Genomic DNA, 21,810 nt, shown 5'->3' on the forward strand with positions numbered 1-21,810 from the left:
GAGCTGAAGCTCAACCTTCGTCACTTACAAGGGACTTACTCCCGTTTGCTCGGCGATTATGGCATTTGCAAGAAATCGTCAATGAAGTGCATGAAACCGCGGTTCTCAGATCGCCACATAGATTGCTAAGGACACTTATTACTAGTGATATCGATGTTAATATTTCAGCAACTGTCCGAATTGCCAATTCCATCCGGTTCTCAAATTATTCATGTAGAGTTTTATATTTTTTACATGAGTGATCAGAATATCACCTCCAACACATAAAAAGACTATTTCGGACCTTCAGGCCAGTTGAGCGTAATATAAAATTAAATTCAGTACCAAAAGTTACAGTTATGTGTTGATTCCAAAATTGGAAGTCGAAAAGACGCCAGGCTAGAAGCTTTTAAAAATTACATTTCTGAGTATAATAATAATCTTACAAAATTGTTCTTACGCAAGAATTAAAACCATATTTTTTAAGTTAGTTTGCCAATTTTCATTTCTTATTACAACAGTTGTCATAATTCCTAAAAAATTGCTTTCACCTAAAAAAAAATTCAACAGTTTTGAAACATGGCACACTTACTAAAGGATGGCTGGTGATGATTCAAAAAAAGTCCCCAAAAATCCGACGTGAGCCCTAGCGGCAGTTAAGAGAAACATGGAGTTTGTTTCAGTTTTTTCACGTTTATCTCGAACATTTTTGTCGTATCAAAAATTTAAAGATCATTAAATTTTATAAAAAAAGCTTCTATGAATTTTTTTGTAGCTCTTATAGTTTATAAAATAACTCTAGCGGCAGTGAAGAGAAATATACGGTTTTTTCGGCTTTTCTGTTTTACCTTGAAAACTATTTTTCGTATCAAAAAATAGTCTTATACAAAATTAAAGCTTATTAAATTTCCGAAAGAAAAAAATATTATTAGGCTATTAACAACTCCATCCACATTGAAGGAAAACAAGAATTTTGTTCATGCTTATATTGAAAACGGTTTCTTGTATCATTAGTTTTATTTTTCAAAAATAAAATATCATTGGGTGCAAACATGTCCTAAGTTGTGACTATCTACCCCAACTTTTAGCTGTTAATTGGTTTCCCATCCAAAGTTGTACTTGGTGGTATACCCTTGTCCTTTTGCTGCAGCTTTCTTGAACATTTCATATTAAGGGGTGTACATTTAGGTGATGCTCCGTAAAAACATTATATTTCCTGCATTTTCTATAGTTTTGTGAGAAGAGGTCGGGCTGTTAAAAGTATCAGCCACACTTTGCAACTCTTCAGTATACTTTTTAAACAAGTTAATTGGTTTTATTTTTCCTTTGCGACGTCTTGGACAAAACATCACCATGGACAGCTTTAACTTTGAGGTAGTTTAAGACTTTGTCTACCTAGGCACAGCTATTAACACAGACAACGGCCTGAAATCAAATGAAGATATGCTATGATAATGAATTTTGTAAAAGTGTTTTTAATTCTGTTAATTGCAAAAATAGTTTCCTTATTATTCAACAAAATATTAGAAGTCTTCGAAAAAATTTTGATTTGTTATTGATTCATTTGGAATCATTTGTTAATAAGCCTAAACTAATTTTTCTAACCGAAATTTGGATTTATGAGCAAGAAAATGATTGCTGCAGGTGGTACTGCTATTTTCGTTAATGAAAGTTTAAATTTTGGTTGTTGTAGCACAGACCTCGTAAGCTCTGATATGGTTGAGATATCTTTAGTTTTTAATTCAGTTAAACTGGTTTTATGTGTTTCTACAGATTTCATAATGTAAATGAAGAGGTTTATTTAAATAATAGCGCAAAGCACTTGTTTATTTTGGGTGACATAAATAAAGACATCTTATCTGAAACTGCAGCAGTTGAAAAGTACAAATCGTAAATGTCAGCTCATGGTCTTGTATTGTATTTCTTGTATTAATGTAACAACTAGAATTACTTCTACATCCAATACATGCATTGATCATATTTTAGCTAGAATTGATTTAAAAACTGATTTAACCCTCACTAGTTCATTGTCTGATCTTAAGATTTCAGATTTCATCACATGACTTGTCCATTTTTCAATTTTAAAGAAAAGTGCGAAGTCGGTTTAATGTAACAGGTCCTGAATAGGCAAGCTATCATAACAAATTTTGAAATTTTGAATTCTATTTTATTATTTGAAAACTGGTCAAGAATTCGAAGCGATCCTGACCCTTCCATTGCTTTTGACCATTTTTTGTATCCTTTTGAAACGTTTCGATTATTAAAGCTCTGAAGTTATTTCAATTAAAAAAACTCCAGCCCTGGATGTCTAATTGTTTATTAGAAAAAAATTGATTTTAAAAATAAATTGAGGATTAAGTGTAAGAAACACTCTAATAACGTTTTATACCGTGAAAACTATGATAATTTATGTAAAGAAATCAGACTAGAAATTCCAATATGTAAGGAAAATTTTTATATGGATAAGTTCCATAAAGCAAAAGGTGATTTAAGAAAAGAATGGGGTATAGTCAACTAATTATTCAACAAAAACAAAACTTCTGATTTACCTTCTTATCTTTCTTTCAATTCCCAGACTATTGTTGATCATTCAGAAATGGCTAAAATTTTATGATTATTTTATAAAAATAGCTGTAGAAACAATCATAAATGCTGGTATCAACTGTACTGAAATGTGTTCTGAAATTTGTTTCAAAGAATGTTTTCAATCTCATAGTTTCCTTTTTCAGCCGATAACTTCTTTCGAAATCTTTAAAGTAATTCAAGGTTTAGATAGTTCTCATTCTTCTACATCTAATAGTTTTTGAAATTTTTTGATTAAAAAAGTTAGTTTTAATATAGTTGATACACTATCTCTTTTATTTAACAAAAGTATTTTTCACGGTGATTTCCCGTCAAGTTTAAAAATAGCTGAAGTTATACCTATTTTAAAAAAAGGGGATAAGAAATGTGTCAACAACTTTAGACCTTTTTCTCTATTACCAGTTTTTTTTTTTTAATTTTCGAGAAGATGTTAAAAGAAGGGTTATTAATTATCTGGATGGCATTTCTTTTTTCAACTCTAAACAGTTTGGTTTTAGAGCTGGAAAATCTAAAGAAAATGCACTTTTAGCTCACTGTAGTTTTATCTTTAAAAGTATAGACCAAAAAAAGTATACTGCTGCTCTATATACTGACATCAAGAAAGCCTTCGATACTGTTGACCATGAAATATTATTAAGAAAATTAGAGAAAGCTGGTCTCAGGGGTTTTATGCTGGATTGGTTTTCTTCTTATCTAAAAAACAGAAAACAAATGGTCAAAAAAGGCAATAATTTCAGTGATGTCAAAAATATTAATAAAGGTGTCCCACAAGGATCAGTCTAAGGTCCAATCTTGTTCCTTATTTATATTAATAGTATTTTTCATCTTAACTTTAAAGGCAAAGTCTGTGGTCTTGCTGATGACATAGCTTTTGTGTATTATAGTACCACTGTTCTAGATATGATTTCGGATATAAACAATGACTTAGAATTATTCAGACATTGGTTCAGCATCCATAAGCTTGTCATTAGTGAAAAAACAAGGTTTATGTTTTTAAACCATTTGATTCCTTTACTAATCCGCCATTTCTTGTTCAACACAGTTTTGACTGCAACAATATCCCGCTAAGTAGTGTATCTTGTTATTCATCTAATGTTTTGTCACCAACTAATGTCTTAAATAATCACTGTTCTTCTAAGTGTTTTAGTATCGAGCAAGTTTTCGAATACAAATATCTTGGTTTAACTATTGATCGCAAAATAAACTGGAAAATTCACACTTCTCCATTAAAAAAATATTTGTTATCAACTACTTATATTATGTTTTAATTGAGGAAACTGGTATAATTTGTTGGGGTGGTACATTTAAAAACAATTTACAACCTCTGACAGTTTCTCAAAAACATATTTTAAGAACCATCTGGATGACAAAGAAAAATTAACATAGCTTTCCGTTATTCCTCAGCTCTAGTATCCTTCCGCTCTAACATCTTTATTTTTTAAAGTTTTAAAAATATTTTTCTTGAAAAGTGGTTACCTCTTAAGTCGCAATACGCCAGCTTACTCACTACGAAGCAACGATAGAAATCTTTATGTCATTCCAGTGCACAATTCTCATCACTTTTTAAACTTCTATACCTCGGTAGCACCTAGACTTTTAAACGCGTTACCTTTTGACATTATTCGTTCTGCTCATTTATTCAATAAAAACATTAAAAAATGGCTTTTTAACTTTGATTTTGAAGAAATAAATAACATTATGATTATGGTTTAAATTTGTATATTCACATTTAATTTCCCTTGGCAAGAAAAAAAAGTAATAATAATAATCTTAGATTTTCTTTTTCATACGATACCCCACAACACTTCTTTATGTAATTCAATTTTAATTTATGATTAAGTTAAACTTATTTGGTACTTTCGACTCTTGTCATAGGACAACAGATTGTACCTTCTTTTTCGTTCTCTATTATGAAAAACACTTATAATTAGTATTAATAGAGTACATTTACAAAATTGTTTATTTTTATTTTTTTTTAATCAAGACTTAATTAACTAATTGTTATGTTTGAATTTTATACTGTCTATATTTAGCGTAAAAGAAAAAGTAAATAAACTGAACTGAAAAAAAAAATAACTCTTGCAAATCGCTGCTTCTTTGGACTTAGAAGGCAATTAAGTAGTGAAGCCCTCTCTCGAGCTTCTAAAATCATCATTTATAAGACACTCATCATCTCGGTTCTCATTTATGGCGCTGAGGCCTGGATCCTGTCAAAGAAAGATGAGAGAGTCTTAGGATGCTTCGAGAGAAAAATTCTTCGGATGATTTTTTGGTTCCGTGTTCATAGATGGGAAATGGAGGAGAAGTTATAACGACGAACTGTACGGGCTGTACAGCGACACTGACCTAGTTATAAACCTCTTTCATCGTAAATGCCAATAAACTTTGATGCCAACCAAAGAGTGTCATATGAATATGGCTGTAAAATTTCTTGGAAACACGCATTCACATTCTTAAAAAACAAAATTTTTTAATCCGCCAAGGTAGTTTTTGAGCTTTTCCATTCATGTGTCGGTTTCTTTTTCTTATTCATCTTCATCCGCCCAAAGAAGGAAATTTTTTTAGTCCAACTAACGTTCTGAAATTAAAGTCCAAATTTTTAAACACAAATTGGTTAAATGAACCGCTAAAATTTGGTAGCTTATGGAAAATATCTGGTATTTCCAACAACTGAGCTTCAAAGTATAACAGACAAGAACAATTTTTTATAAAATTTAAAGACCTTTTTTTTAGTTAACAACATTTTTTGATACCACAAACAGTTTTTTAGATAAACGTGAAAACCTGAAACAAACTCCATGTTTCTCTTAACTGTCGCTAGAGCTCACTTCAGATTCTTGGGGAAGCAAGTTTTCCAAGTTTTAAAAACTCTTGGATATTTTTTGAGGTGAAAACCCTTATTAACTGGACTATACTTTATCAACAAATTTATTTGAACAGTTTTGTATGTATAAAATTTTGCAATTTTAAAAGTTTGAAAATATTGCTGGTATCCAGTTTTGCATATCGGTTCGGTTCTGAGAAAATTCTGGGCCGTGGGATCCAGGACAGGCAGACGGAATCGGGGGACCCACTTTTGTGACTTTTCTGCCTTCTTAATGTTTTGATTAAAATCTAGAGTTTGAATTTTTTTACGAATGCAATGCAATACATCGGTCCTATATATCGCAAATAAAAAATAAGAATGCGACACTCTTGCGTATACGCATTTTTTTATTTAAAAAAAAATGTCTCCCTATTTTTGCGTGATATAGATTTTGCTTTAAATATTCAATAACTTTAAGGTACAATTGGTGAAAATAAAATATTTAACAAGAATTCCATAACTAAGTTTTAAGTTTATCATGACCAATTTTGTCTAAGATTCAACCAAGTAGAAAAATCTTTTAAGAATATTCAACTAAAAAACCTTTCTATTTTAATTCAATTGCAAAATTATTATTTCTATTTCCATTTTGAATTCATATTTGAATCCTCCCTTATTTTATGTGCACGCACTAGAACGAAAAATATTCCATTTTCTTCGTTTAAGAGCATATTTTCTTATGGCTGTTGACCACTAACCGCTGCCGTTATTACAATATTCTCAAGAAGTCCTTTTTTCAAATTGAATCCAACCATATTGCCTAAGTACTCAAAGGACATTTTTATTTTTTTTTTTTGTTTTATTCTCCGAATGCATAATCCATGAAAATAATGGCAATTTTATTTTTTGTTTTCTCTTAGAACAAATAAAAAAACATCATTAAATAAAATAAAAAAATGCAATCAAAAAATAAAAACCTTTTTTCTATAAAAAGAATAAAAAAAATAGATTCCAAAAGGAAAGTGTGAAGTACCAACTAAAATAAGAAAAATAAGAAGAAACGAACACAAACAAACTAGTGCGGTATTTAAGTGTTTGTTTTCCAAAGGACTTTCCTATCTATTACAATCCTAAAGCCTTTTTTGAACAAAAACAAACACAAACAAAAAACAGAAAAAAAACAAACTCCAGAATACATTATCCCATTTTTTGCCTTCTTTAAAATTCGATCTAATATTTTTATGCCATCGGCAAGGCACCCTTTATGATATTTTCCACTTTCTAAATGTTTACCTTGGTTCGTTTCGTTTACTTCTTCTTCTTTTTTATTATTTTTCAATCGCATACAATCATATAAACAGTCATATATTTAGATACATTATGATACCTTTTTTTTGTTATAATGTTTATTGTGAATTTTGTGAAAATATTTCAATTTTCGAGAAAAGTGTTTGTTAAGAAATTTTTTCTTTTTAAAAAGTTCCCTTTGAGACCCTTGGCGGTATAGAAAAGTTTGAGTTTCTTCTTTTGTTATTTTCAAGCTAATGCTATTTTGAAAGATAAATACACAAAGGAAATAAACCCTTCGACAATAATATATATAAGAAAATACAGAATTACATAAAAGCTTATGTCAAAACTATGCACGATAAAATATACCCTATAAACGTTTTTAGAAACCAAAGGTTTTTTTTAGGAGAATTTAGATAGGTATTTATTCTTAAAATATAAAACGTACCTATATAATATTGTACTTTCAAAAATAATATGCCACAATTGGAATGTTTTACAAAGTGCTCGGACCTAATCCCTAATTCGATTTTCAATCCTATTGTTTTTTTTTCATATATTCTCAAAACGCAATTTTAAAATTAATATTTATAAATTAAAACCAAATAGAAACCTTGTAAATTTCTGGAAAACCTTAATCATTTGAAAATTGATTAAATGATTATGAGCCATGCTATGTTTTCTATGGTAGACATGTGCATTCAAGAGGACACAAGCGTCCACAGGTTTTTCTCAAAACCCACCTCTGTCTATCAACTCCTACTCTCACCTCCCCGTGGTGAACATCGGGTGCCTAGTATCTCAACTGGAGATTGGGTTCCAACCCTAGTGGAAAGTTGTTGGTGGCAGCAAAGCAGGGAGGTGGGGAGAGGTGTTTCCACTAAGGCACCTCTCCTTATCCAGACGGCAGCGGAGGAATTCCCGAGATATAATCAACGGTGGCGTCTACAGTTCCAGTAAGGTTGAACTACTTAGTAACCACCTTATAGGGCTTCTTCGACTTATTCGGAGATCAGGCCTATAAGGAGCGGTTTTATCCGGCTCCCCATTCTTGGAGTTATACTAAGGATCTGGCCCTCCATGTTAGGGGTTGTGCCGTTGGGGTGACTTCCTGGCCACGTAAAAGCTTTTATAGTTGCGAAGCACCAACAAGCCTCGGATACGGACGGATTTACTGTTGACAACCAACGCAAACGAATAAAGGACAACGAACTTCGGATATGCACGTGGAATGTTAGGTCTCTTAACAGACCAAGTGCGGCCGAAGAATAAGCGGAGGCCCTAGAAAAATTGCGATATTTACTATGGTGACTGCTACCACGAAAACCAATAGCGCTTATTTGGATGCGGCTTTGTCATTGGAGCCAGACGCATCAAGGCTCAATTCGGGAACATTAGTCTGATATGCGCGCACGCCCCCACAGAAGAGAAAGACGATAACACCAAAGATATCTTCTTCGAGCTCTAAGACAAAACATATGAGCAGTGTCCTCGCTACGATATTAAAATAGTCCTGGGCGATTTTAACATCGACTCGAACCACTTCCTCGTTTTAGCCAAGGTAGCACTTCGGATTTGCAGACCCAAGGCAAAACAGGGAGGTGCTGGGAGAAGGTACAACGTCAAACGGCTACAATCACCAGAGATCTCCAAATCCTTTTCCGACCGAGTTACAAGTAACCTCTTTCGAAGTTCTCTGCCGCCAATACAATGTATCGAAAACCAGTGGCAACATTGCCAAGATGCAATCAGAGAAGCCGCCTCTGATGTGCTGGGTTTCAAACAACCACCCCTGTTTTGATGAGGAATGTCATGAGGAAAATGCCGCCAAACAACAGGCACGCAAAGAGGCACTGCATAAAAGGACGAGAGCTGCTCATGAGCTCTATGAGCAGAAGAGGCGAGAGGAACGCCAACTTCTCAGAAGGAAAAAGAGAGGGCTTGTAAAGCGTGCGGTCGAAGATGTTGAGAGGTTTAAAAGCAGGAATGAAGTTCAAAAGTTTTATGAACAGGTGAAACGAAATTCACAGGTACACAAACCTAGAACTGAAGGCTGCAAAGACGAAAGTGGAAACATCATAGTTGAACCGCAGCCAATGATGAGGATATGGAAGGACTTCTTCTGGAGACTGCATAACGGAGATGACGAACTGAATTCCTGTCAGGCAGGATGATCCATTCAACATAGACGACAAAATCCAACCGTCCCGTCCTCCCGACTTAGACGAAGTAAAGATTGCCATATCTAATCTGATGTCTAATAAAGCCGCTGGAGCGGATGGCTTGAATGCCGTGCTCTTTAAAGCAGCTGGGGATAAGTTGGTTAGGAACATGCACCAATTTATCTGTAAGATATTTTCGGAAGAAAGCATGCCCGATGAATGGAATCTCAGTATTGTTTGCCCGATCCTGAAAAAAGGAGACCCTCTAAGCCACAGCAACTATAGAGGAATAAATCTACTTACCACCGCCTATAAAATCTTCTATGCCGTAATATGTGAACGTCTAAAGCCCATCGTCAGCAACCTGATGAGTCCCTATCAATGTGGTTTTAGACCAGGAAAGTCCACAGTTGATCAAATATTCACATTATGGCAGATCCTGGAAAAAACCCAAGAACACCAAATCGACACACATCATCTTTTCATCGATTTCAAGGCCGCATATGACAACATCTACAGAGACGAGCTGTATAGAACAATGTCAAGTTTTGGCATCCCTACCAATCCAGTCCGTTTGTGCAGGATGACCATGGAGAATTCACGCTGAAGGTTTTAAACAACTTAACAAAACCTTTCGATGCCAAAAAAGTCTTAGACAAGGCGTTGCGCTGTCATGCGGTTTTTTTAACATCGTACTTGAAAAAATAGTGCAGAGCTTTAACGTCAACACAAGAGGCACTTTCTTTCAAAAGTCTGTCCAATTAATACCATATGCTGATGATATTGAGGTAGTCAAGGACTTCGTCTACCTAGGCTCCACTGTAAACGCTGAAAACAACACCAGCGCTGAGATCAAACGCAGAATAACTCTTCCTAACCGCTGTTTCTTTAACCTAAGAAAGCAATTGAGTGGTAAAGTGCTCTCTTGAGGAACCAAAGTGTTGCTATATATCATCCCTGTCCTGCTATACGGTGCAGAAGCATAGACCATGACAAAAGCGGATGAAAGCACCTTGGGTCGCTTCGAGAGAAAAGTTCTTCGTGTGATCTACGGTCCGGTATTTATCAAAGGGGAGTGGAGGAGAAGATGGAACGACGAACTGTATGGGCTGTACAGCGACGTTGACTAAGATGGCTGGGTCACGTAGAGGTCCTTTAAGCCAATGCTCCGGCCCGGAAAATCTTCAAATCCACACCCACAGGACAGCGCAGAAGAGGAAGACAGAAATGGAAGGTGACTTCACCCAACTTGGAGCGTGAAACTGGAGTCATCTAGCTAGTGACCGAGCTAGATGGAGAAGTTTAATAAACAATTTTGAATAAACATTCAAAATTGCATCCATTAATTTTTTCAACAATGACATTATTTTACCTAACAACTCAAACGCACCCTACTCAACTAGTTTTGTATATAAAAATCACAACAATATTGAATTCCTTCTTAACCCAAAATGTTATCCTTTATGTCCTTTACAATATAAATAAATACAAAATTTAGTTACCTTGAAGTAGTTTTATATCGATACTTTCGGAATTTCCGTTTCTCTCGAAAGTGTGAAACTCCTCCATTGTCCGTTATTGTCTCCGGCAACGACCTTCGCATCAATCTGGCCGAAGATGACACTAAGTTGTCTCCATCCTTCCGTCGTTCACGTTTCCAGGATTCTATGCTAATTGGAAAATTTGTTGAAGACCTTTCAGAACCTCCCGCACCGCCATAACTTTCATCATTCACACTGATGCCCGCTCTATACGATGAAAATGATGGTGAAGATTTGTTGAATGTGAAATTAGATTCACTACCGCTTCCGCCGATGCCACCGCTAGCGCCGTCCATTGAATTGAATGGTGAAAAAGTTTGTGAAAAGTTTTTGTAATGGATATTCAAAGTTGCCAAAACTATATGAACTGCAATAAGGGCAAGGATCAGAGCTAGAAGGAGACCAAGAGTGTGTGTGGTGTTGCTTTGATTCATTCGCAGGAAATAACGTTGGTAAAGCATTTCCACCTGACAGAAAAAAAAATTAAATAAAATAAAAAAGAAGTTTATTTTTTTCATATGTATGTTGGCCTTCTAAGGAAAAATGTAATAACTTAAATTAAAATTACGAGCTTCCTGCAGGCTTTGGGATTGGGATTATTTTATTTTTTCTTTCACTTTACACTAGCCTGCCTGGGAGCTTCTCATTCTGTGTGTGTGAGTATTCAATTACCTGTAAGTTTTTGAATTGGTGGGTACTGCACATTCGTATTACGAGTTTATTTAACCGAAACCAAAAAGAGATGGTGGGACTTCCAGCATTGGTGTTGGCTTCAAGGTTTTTAGCGTCCATTTCGGATCCTGTTTTAAAATAAAACACAAAAAAAAATAATAATGATGATGATAAAAATTCAGGAGAGCATTAAAATAAAGTAGCAGATATTTCATTTTCATTATTTTGTTTTTGCTTATTACAGAAATTCAATATCTGCTATTGGAGTTATTTGATCCAATTTATATTATTTTTTTTTGTTAGGAATTTTGTTATGAGCCACGATAAAATCTTTTTGTTGATGGGAATCTAAAATTTTATGCCAAATTCTAACAACTCTTATATAAGCAAAATAACCTTTGCAAACAAAATTTGTTTGGGTGGAAAAATGAGATTAAAGATATTTCTGGTGGGAGACTCCTGTACCACGCCATCGTGTTTACAAAAATAATACCTTTGTTTTAAGATTAAATAAAATTAAGACCATATTTCAATTTTAATTGTCCTTGCAGGTCACATAAGCTCGGCATAAACCACACAAAAAAATACATAAAAGTAACCTCTTAATAAACCTCGCTCACATACTCGTAAATCAAATCTATACCTACGTTGAAAGGTCCTTTTTTGGGGTTTTCATACCTAGAATTTATTAAAAATTATTATAAGAATGTTTTTAAAATCTCTGTTAACAACCAAAACATATTCTTTTACTAACACACTTAATTCCCACACAAAAAAAAACATGCCATAATCGTGTCGATAAAATTGAATTTTTCAACAACACAGCACAAAGAAAAAACAAGTCTCATAATCCTAAATGATTCTGCCTCATTTATGTACCTTAAGGGTAAATAAATAAAAATCTAATAGACCACAATACCACTTCTTTGGCAAAGATAAATAGCAACATTTCTATACCAGTATTATATCGGGAGGAACATATTCCAGAAAGATAATATTGGTTGTTTTTGTTCATCGTTGAGAAATGGATATGACTCCAAGCAATAAATTTATAGACCTTGTAAAGCTAAATAACCATTTATTAACTTGAGAAGTGTAATGTTGTAGGAGCACTGTACAACCTTTAAGAAAAAAGCATTCGAAATAATCTTTTTACCTTTAGGGTTGTAATATCAGTTCATTCTATTGTGATTTCAATTTTCTTAAAAAATGGATTGTGTCAGAAAGTCAGTGATATACGATAATTTGAATAACTTTAAAAATTTGTGGAACAAAGATTTTTTCGTATCGTAAACAATACGAGATAAAGGGTGATTTTTTTGAGGTTAGGATTTTCATGCATTAGTATTTGACAGATCACGCGGGATTTCAGACATGGTGTCAAAGAGAATGATGCTCAGTATGCTTTGACATTTCATCATGAATAGACTTACTAACGAGCAACGCTTGCAAATCATTGAATTTTATTACCAAAATCAGTGTTCGGTTCGAAATGTGTTTCGCGCTTTACGTCCGATTTATGGTCTACATAATCGACCAAGTGAGCAAACAATTAATGCGATTGTGACCAAGTTTCGCACTCAGTTTACTTTATTGGACATTAAACCAACCACACGAATGCGTACAGAAGAGAATATTGGGTCTGTTTCTGAGAGTGTTGCTGAAGACCGTGAAATGCCGATTCGTCGCCGTTCGAAACAATTGGGTTTGTGTTATTCGACCACATGGAAGATTTTACGCAAAGATCTTGGTGTAAACCGTATAAAATACAGCTCGTGCAAGAACTGAAGCCGAACAATCTGCCACAACGTCGAATTTTCAGTGAATGAGCCCTAGAAAAGTTGGCAGAAAATCCGCTTTTTTATCGACAAATTTTGTTCAGCGATGAGGCTCATTTCTGATTGAATGGCTACGTAAATAAGCAAAATTGCCGCATTTGGAGTGAAGAGCAACCAGAAGCCGTTCAAGAACTGCCCATGCATCCCGAAAAATGCACTGTTTGGTGTGGTTTGTACGCTGGTGGAATCATTGGACCGTATTTTTTTAAAGATGCTGTTGGACGCAACGTTACGGTGAATGGCGATCGCTATCGTTCAATGCTAACAAACTTTTTGTTGCCAAAAATGGAAGAACTGAACTTGGTTGACATGTGGTTTCAACAAGATGGCGCCACATGCCACACAGCTCACGATTCTATGGCCATTTTGAGGGAAAACTTCGGAGAACAATTCATCTCAAGGAATGGACCGGTAAGTTGGCCACCAAGATCATGCGATTTGACGCCTTTAGACTATTTTTTGTGGGGCTACGTCAAGTCTAAAGTCTACACAAATAAGCCAGCAACTATTCCAGCTTTGGAAGACAACATTTCCGAAGAAATTCGGGCTATTCTGGCCGAAATGCTTGAAAAAGTTACCCAAAATTGGACTTTCCGAATGGACCACCTAAGACGCAGCCGCGGTCAACATTTAAATAAAATTATCTTCAAAAAAAAAATGTCATGGAACAATCTAACGTTTCAAATAAAGAAGCGATGAGATTTTGCAAATTTTATGCGTTTTTTTTTAAAAAAAGTTCTCAAGCTCTTAAAAAATCACCGTTTATAATATGCCCTCGTGTTACAGGTACGTCACTTTAAAAAATCAGAAATTTTAAGAATTCTAAAGTTAAAAATCTGGAGTAGAATTTTCAAAAAAGAATATGTTGCAAAGCGCTTGATATAGAATATTTGGAACAGTTCGTGGTTCAATTATTTGTTATGCAGGTATGGACAATTTAGCACTTCGACTTTAAAGACACTTCATGAAAAAAATTATTAGTCTTTTATATAATATGCCAAACTACAGCTCCATCTAGACAACGCGAAGAAGTAGATTAACCAACTAGTACATCACCTTATTAACTTTTCATAGGAAGTTATTGTAACTGGTTTGATTTGTCAAAATAAAAATTTTGGCTTTTATCGAAGTTTTAAGGTTTTTAATCAATATCGAATATTTTAAGAACACAAAATTATTTTACCTCGATAATAATTCAATGCAATGAAGAATAACGTTACTGCAAATAGTTACGTTTTGAAAAAAGTCAAACTTATCTTTTTTTAGAAAAAATAAAAACCTAGAATAACATTACTAAATGATGGTAAAAACTGATTTTCGACTCAAATATCTTTTTTAAAAACTAAGTCTTTTGGTTTTAAGCAAATTTCATTTAAAAAAAAAAATAGTTTTTAACATTCAGTTTAATTTTGGGGAAGATCGAAATAACAGTTTTTTTTAAATATAAAAAAAAAATTTGTAAAAATTGATGCTGAATTAAAATATATTTTCAAAAAATTAAGATATTGGCTTCAAACTAGTTTTATCTTATATATACTTTTCGATATTCAATTTTTAACTTCCCATAGAAAGTTATTGTAATGGGTCCAATTTGCCAAATTGAAAATTTTGACATTTTGTGCAACGAAAAATAAAGTTTTTAATATCTGGTAAAATTTTGACAGAAATCGAATTGACGGTTTTTTTTATTAAAAATAAAAATCTAAAAATACATTACTCAAAGTTGGTAATTGATTCTCGACTCAAATGTCTTTTTAAAAATTTGAGATTCTGGCTTTTAACTAATTTTTACTTATAAGAAATATTGTTTTTAACATTCCGAAAGATTTTGAGAAAAATTGAATTGACAGTTTTTTGACAAAAAATAAAAATCTTAACAACAAATTTATTAAAAGTTAGTAAAAATTGATTTGCGACTCAAATATCTTTTTAAAACTTCGTGATATTGGCTTTAAACTAATTTTTGCTTTTACAAAATATTGTTGGCAACATTTAGTAAAATTTTTGAAAAAAATCGAATTGACATTTATTTTTACAAAAAAAAACGTAAAAGGAAATTTAACAAAATTTGGTATAAATCAAATATCTTTTTAAAACTTTGCGTTATTAGCTTTAAACTACTTTTCTCTTTCAAAAATGTTGTTTTTAACATTTAGTAAAATTTTGAAAAACTTCGAAATGACGTTTTTTTTACAAAAAAACTTAAAAGGAAATTTAACAAAATTTGGTAAAAATTGATTTTCGACTCAAATATCTTTTTAAAACTTTGAGATATTGGCTTTAAACTAATTTTTACTTTGAAAAATATTGTTTTTTACATTAGGACAAATTTTGAGAAAAATCGAATGGACAGTTTTTTTGCCAAAAAATAAAAACCTAAACAACGAATTTATTAAAATTAAGTAAAAAATTATTTTCGACTCAAATATCTTTTCAAAACTTTGAGATTATGGCTTGCAGCTAATTGTTACTTACAAGAAATATTGCTTTAAATATTCGGACAAATTTTGAGAAAAATCGAGTTAATGGTTTTTTGACAAAAAATAAAAACCTAAACAAAAAAACTAATAAAACTTGGTAAAAATGTACTTTCGACTCAAATAGATTTACAAAAATTAAAAATTTTGTCTTCAAACTCTTTTTATATCACGAAAAATGTTGTTTTCGATATTTAGTAGTTTTTCTTTATAAAAATTAAATAGTCCATTTGTTCATAAAAAATAAAATCTTTAAAAAAAAAAGTACTCAAATTGGTTAAAATTGATGTTCGGTTCTTGATATCTTTCAAATTAATTTCATACATCCAATTTGTATTTTTCGACTAAAAATCTATTCAACAAAACTCGATTTTGAAACTTAACTATTTCTTTATATGAAATATATTGTTGGTAATTTCAAAATTTGTAAGAACAATTCAACTATCAACGAAAACCTACAAACTTTTAAGCAAGACAAAAAGACAGACGGGATTGGAAGTTATCAGTGTGGGTCGCATCCCAGACTCTTTTTTTTTAATAAAATCCAACAGTCAGTTCTTTTATAAAAATTAAAACCTACAAAAAATGAAACACGAAATTATTTAAAATTGATGTCAGATTTAAGATATCTCGTGAATAATTGAAGGTATTGACTTCAAAATGATTTCATTCTGTGCTAAATTTTCTTAGAAAAATTGAATCTGTATTTGTTTATATAAGAAAAAGAAATATTCAAGAAATGCTACTAAAATTGGTTTTCCACTCAAAATCTCTTTAACAAAAACAGATTTTGAAATCGAACTATTTCATCGTATGCAAAATACTCTTGGAAATTTTAAGTTAATTTTTTAGAAAAGTTTAAAAACTTTTTTAACAAAACACGAAAATCTGCAAAAACAACAGAAAAAACTGAAAGGAAATGGTTTTCAACTCAAGTATTAGGTGAACAAAGAAAGATATTATCAAATAGCTAATCTTACATAAAATATTGTTAAAGTTTTTAGACAGACAAATCGACAGACAGGATGGGAAGTTATCAGTGTGGGTCAAATCCCAGCCTAAATAACAATGTACCAACAAATGGTCTAGCCTCTGCAGAGAAAGTGAAAAGTCCGCCCAATTTGCACGATCAAACCCAAGATATTCAAATAAGATACTTCCATACCAAACTTACTCAGAATCAACAAGCCTCATGCAACATGTTTTTTTAAGTCTAAAGGGAAAAAACTGGAACCTTCTCTACAATACTATCAAAAATGCCCTCAAATACCGACAACAAATAATAAAGTTCACTTTTATTGCTAAACTTTCTAAGACGTAACGTTATCAAAATACAAATGAAATTTTTTTTGACTGAAGCTCTATAATCAATAACACCATTCTAAAAATTTTCCACTTCTTGAATTATAAAATGCTAAGATTTTGAAAAAATTTAACTAAGGCAAAAAAAACGTAATTTAAGTAGCTACAAAAATATTTAAAACACAAAAGTTTTTCAAAATAAACAGTAAATCCCTTAATATTCATATTTAAAAAAAAAGAGGCTGGGATGCGACCCACACTGATAACTTCCCATTCCGTCTGTCGATTTGTCTTGCTTAAGAGATTGTCTATATGTACTACTATCGATTTTACCAAATTTGCGTACTATTTTTTATAGATTTTATTTTTTATGAAAAAACGGACTGTTGGATTATATAAAAATCACTGAATATTGAAAAGAATATTTTCTGTTAAATAAAATAAGTTTGAAGCCAATATTTTGAATTTTTGAAAAGCTATTTGAGTCGAAAGTAAATGTTTACCAAGTTTTAGTATTGTTTTTTTTCAGAGTTTTATTTTTTGTAAAAAAGCCGTCAATTCGATTTTCTTCAAAATTCTATCGAAAGTTGAAAACAATATTTTCTATAAGATAAAATTAGTTTGAAGCCAATATTTTATAGATTTGAAAAGATATTTGAGTCGAAAATCAATTTTTACCAACTTTTGTTAATTTTTTTTTTAGGTATTTAATTTTTTGTTTTTCAATTCGATTTTTTTCAAAATTTTACTAAATGTTAACAACAATATTTTTTAAAAGATAAAAGTAGTTAAAAGCCAATATCTACAATTTTTGAAAAGATATTTGAGTCGAAAATCAATTTTTACCAACTTTTATAAATTTTTTTTAAGGTTTTTTTTTTGTAAAAAAACTGTCAATTCGATTTTTCTCAACATCTTTCAGAATGCTTAAAACAATATTTCTTATAAGATAAATTAAGTTTGAAGTCTAACTTTCAAGTTTTTGAAAAGATATTTGAATCCATATTCAATTATTACCAACTTTTGTTAATTTTTGTTCGGTTTTTAATTTTTTATAAAAAAAACTGTCAATTTGATTTTTCTCAAAATTTTACTGAATGTTAAAAACAATATTTCTTATAAGATAAAATAAGGTTGAAGTCTAAATTTCAAGTTTTAGAAAAGATATTTGAATCGATATTTAATTTTTACGAACTTTGAGTAATGTTTTTTTTAGATTTTTATTTTTTATAAAAAAAAACTGTCAATTCGATTTTTCTCAAAATTTTTTCAGTTTTTTAAAACATTATTCTCCGTTGCTCAAAATTGTTTTGGAGATGAAACCATATGTTAGTCGTTAAATTTAGGAGGTGACAAATTTTTGTTTTTCAGTTTTTTTGATTTAGAAAAAAAAACCGTTACATGGATTTTTTTCAAAAAATATACTTCTTTGAGATCACGTTACAGTCTATTAAATAAAATTTAATTCAAGTCTCTAGCATTTTTGGTTCGTAAGATATTAAGGGTTAACCAAAATTTTCACCTTTTTTTTAAACTGCTATGGTAAAAAAAACCACCCACGCAATTTTCTTGAGAGCCCTTTCTGCATCTTTCTGCCTTATTATCTGTACAACAAAATTTATTTGAAGTCGATATCTCTTCTGGTTCTTGAGCTATGGACGACGAAAAAAACGTCGCGAACGTACGGACGTACAGACGTACGGACGTACGGACGTACGGACGTACGAAAGTACGTACACACGCACGCACAGATTTTTTTCAAAAAATCTTTTATTTCGACTCTAGGGACCTTGAAACGTCGAGAAATGTCAAAATTTTCAATTTGACAAATCGGACCCATTACAATCACTTCCTATGGGAAGTTAAAAATCCATAGTTCGAACTCTATAAGTCCTACATAAAGTTACACAGTTTTAAAGAAAATTATTTTAGTTTTTTAGTCTTTAAGACGAGATTCAAAAAATCTGAACTCGGAATCAACATTTTAAGTTTTTATTCCCCAAAGTCTGTGGCTACTTTAGAAAAAAACAAAATAACATGATATACCACAAGATTGTGTTATAGGACCAATTTTTTGTATTGTTCTTATTCGCCAAGTATAAATTCTATTAAAAATTTATAGAAGACTCTAAAGGAAAACAGAAAAAGACAATGCAGAATTAATACAACATTTTTTAAGACAATAGAGGAAAACAAATATTCATTTGGAGGATAAAAAGTTGAAGTAGCAAAAAATTAAAAAGTTCAAACACAACTTTGTCCCAAGAACATAAAATTACACGAATAAAATACAAACAACACATAAAGAAGAAAATAAAATTCATGGTTGATAAGAAGACATGAGGAGTGAATTAAATTTATTAATGCTACATGAACATGAATAAAACCTAAGTAAGTAAGTAATGGAGTCCTTTTTGGACATATTCTGCATGTAATTGCAAACAAAGAAAAACAATAAAGGAACATTTCAAAATAGGAATTCCAAGAGAAAGTCCTTCGTGGAATATTTTGTCCATGAAAAGAACAGTATTATGCATCGTGACCTTCATTTTGTATGTATGCAAATGTACTCATAGTATATTCACGGTGACACATCCTGTAATGCAAACAGGAAGCGACGGTGGCGGTTCGGTGGTTTAAACAACGAACACATTAACTTTGAGAAGGTTTTTTGTATGTTGGTATTTTACTGAATAATTTTAGGTAAATATCGGAAGAATTAATTGTCTAAATAGTCTCCAACGTTGTTTGAATTTCAAAAACAAACATAAACAAGTTAAAAGATCTTAAATACAATCTTGAACACTGTTTTTTAGAAGAACTGAAATTGGGTATTTTTATTCCAATTACCTACTTTAAAGAAGCTCCAATTAATAGACCCGTATTACACCACATCCCATCACACTGACACGTTCTATGAATAATTTTCCACACAATTCAATTGTGCTATGATAAGTTATCATCATTAACTGCTGACATGACAACTTTGAAAACTGAGAAATAACTTGTCAAAAGAGATTTATACTGAATTATTTGTTTTTCTTTTTTTTTTATTAGCAGAAAACTTTGCTAAGAAAAGTTTGAGGAAATTTTAAATCCTGTTTTTATTTTTGTTTGGAGTTCAAGGAAATCATTAAATTAAAAAAAAATTGAAAATATTTTGATTTTCGCGGAAAATATTCATGTTCACCAAAACAGACAAAATGAAATAAGTGTGTTTTTTTTTTGGAATCCTTTTTGGGGTGAACAAGGCTTGAATATTGAAAATATTTTTTTTGAGTTTTCGTAAGAAATGTTTTTATATTTATAGTATATAAAAGGGGTTATAACATTAAAGTATAAACATAGTACTTTAGTACATAGGGAAGCATATAAAGGGTATACCTGTACAAATGTTAAATGGTAGAGAAAAACAAAGCACTCAACATTCTTGATTTATAGCAATAATATATTATGTCTATACTTGGCAGTACGTCAAAAATTTAGCTTATATTGATTCAGCCAAGTAAATCTTTTAAATATCTTTCTTTTCAAAAAGAGGACGAATTATTAATAAACCCCCAAACATCCTTATGTTTTAAGAGTCTAAAAATCTTGGATGTATTCGAATTAAGTGACTTGGTATAAATGTGAATATAAATTTTTCGAGAGTTACTAACTGCTTAAAAAAATTCTTCAATATTTGGATTTCAATTTTTAATTCAAACAAACATTCTTGTCGCATTTATCAAATTTATTTAAAGCCTAAAACTTCCCATTTTGCAATCACACATAATTTTTTAAGTGGTTCCTATTAGACAAATCAACTCTTCTTCGATAATATTTGTCCATTTTCTTTGTTTGTAGGTACCAGGCTTGTAAATGAATACAATCTCTTGGGAATGCAATACTTTATGACTTCGATTTGAGTTCATGGCCTTAACTTTTAAACTTTGAATGATTTCGTACTTCACATGACTGTGAAAAGAGGCAAAGTACATTTCTGTTTTTAGACTTTCAGGTACGTTACTACCAATTCGACCGAAACCGCTAGGTAGAGATGAAAGTATTTTCAATAGTTTTGATAGGTAGTATTTCCAGTGATGAGTCCACCTGAAGTCCAAGATATTTAAACAGACTAACTTGGATATATAAACAAAAAAGTGTTGGTCCAAGTACACTACCTTGTGGTACCCCATCTCAAATGGTTGCTTATGGCTTGCATATCCTTCCAAACTTATGTACTGACATCGATTTGATCCAATTAAATGAAAGAGCAAAAAGCTTTCGTAGCAGGATTTAATAGTTGACGGGTAGTCGAATGCTTTTGAAAAGTCTATGAAAAGCGCGATGGAAAGGTTGCGATTGTCTTTATTACTTCGAAGTGCTGTTTTAGTGTCTGATTTTTCCGGAAACCATTTTGTGTTGTGCTTGACAGTTTATTTCGCTCGATATATATTGAAGTAATTGGTTGTTAATAAATTTTTTGATAATCTGCAATAAGATTGATAAAATTAAGATGGGACGATAATTGTTGTAGTCTTCAACATCACCATTCTTAAAGACAGGGATAACACGGGCTTTTTTCATCATACTTGGAACGTAGCCAACTTTCACGGATATGTTGATAATTGTTGTAATTGGAACACACATCTCTTCTTTGCACTTCTTAATTATTTCGGTAGAGAGATTATCAATGTGATTAGCTTTTGATGGCTTCAAATACATTCGAATGTTTTCGAGATTCGAATTAGTTGCCTTTGAATTGGAAAGACGATATTTTCAGATGTTCATTTTGAGATGAATTTTTTGCCTATGCTAGAGAAGAATTTGTTGTTTAGTTGATTAATTTTATCAAGTTTTTCTTTCCCTGAGTAATTTTTCAGGAATGGACAATCCGTATTCTTTTTCGGTTTGGGATGTAATGAACTATTTATACTCTCCCAGGTTTTCCTGTTGTCAGTTTATGATTTTTCAAATTGATTCCTGAAATAATCTCGATTAATTTTTACATTCTGTTGATTCAAGAATTGTAAGGCTTGGCAACAATTTTGCCGTCTGCCTGATTGACATATTACGAGTTTTTAATAAAAAGAAAAAAGTTAAGGTTATAAATACAAACATATTTATCAAATATAACATATTTGAAAATATTAAATCAGATTTAATAAATTTTTAATA

General features: G+C 31.6%; 1 protein-coding gene across 1 annotated transcript in view; it reads right to left on the reverse strand.

Moving 5' to 3' along the window:
- The window catches only part of LOC129944004 (adenylate cyclase type 6), a 117,022-nt gene that overhangs the window by 52,509 nt on the left and 42,703 nt on the right, over positions 1–21,810 (reverse strand). The window contains exons 5-6 of the mRNA XM_056053128.1: positions 11,034–11,161; positions 10,323–10,828 (exon numbers count right to left, since the gene is read on the reverse strand). Of these exons, the coding sequence (XP_055909103.1) occupies positions 10,323–10,828; positions 11,034–11,161 (634 nt within the window). The remainder of the gene's footprint in view (positions 1–10,322; positions 10,829–11,033; positions 11,162–21,810) is intronic.

The sequence above is a fragment of the Eupeodes corollae genome, chromosome 2 (genome assembly GCF_945859685.1).
Source record: "Eupeodes corollae chromosome 2, idEupCoro1.1, whole genome shotgun sequence".
NCBI lineage: Eukaryota > Metazoa > Arthropoda > Insecta > Diptera > Syrphidae > Eupeodes > Eupeodes corollae.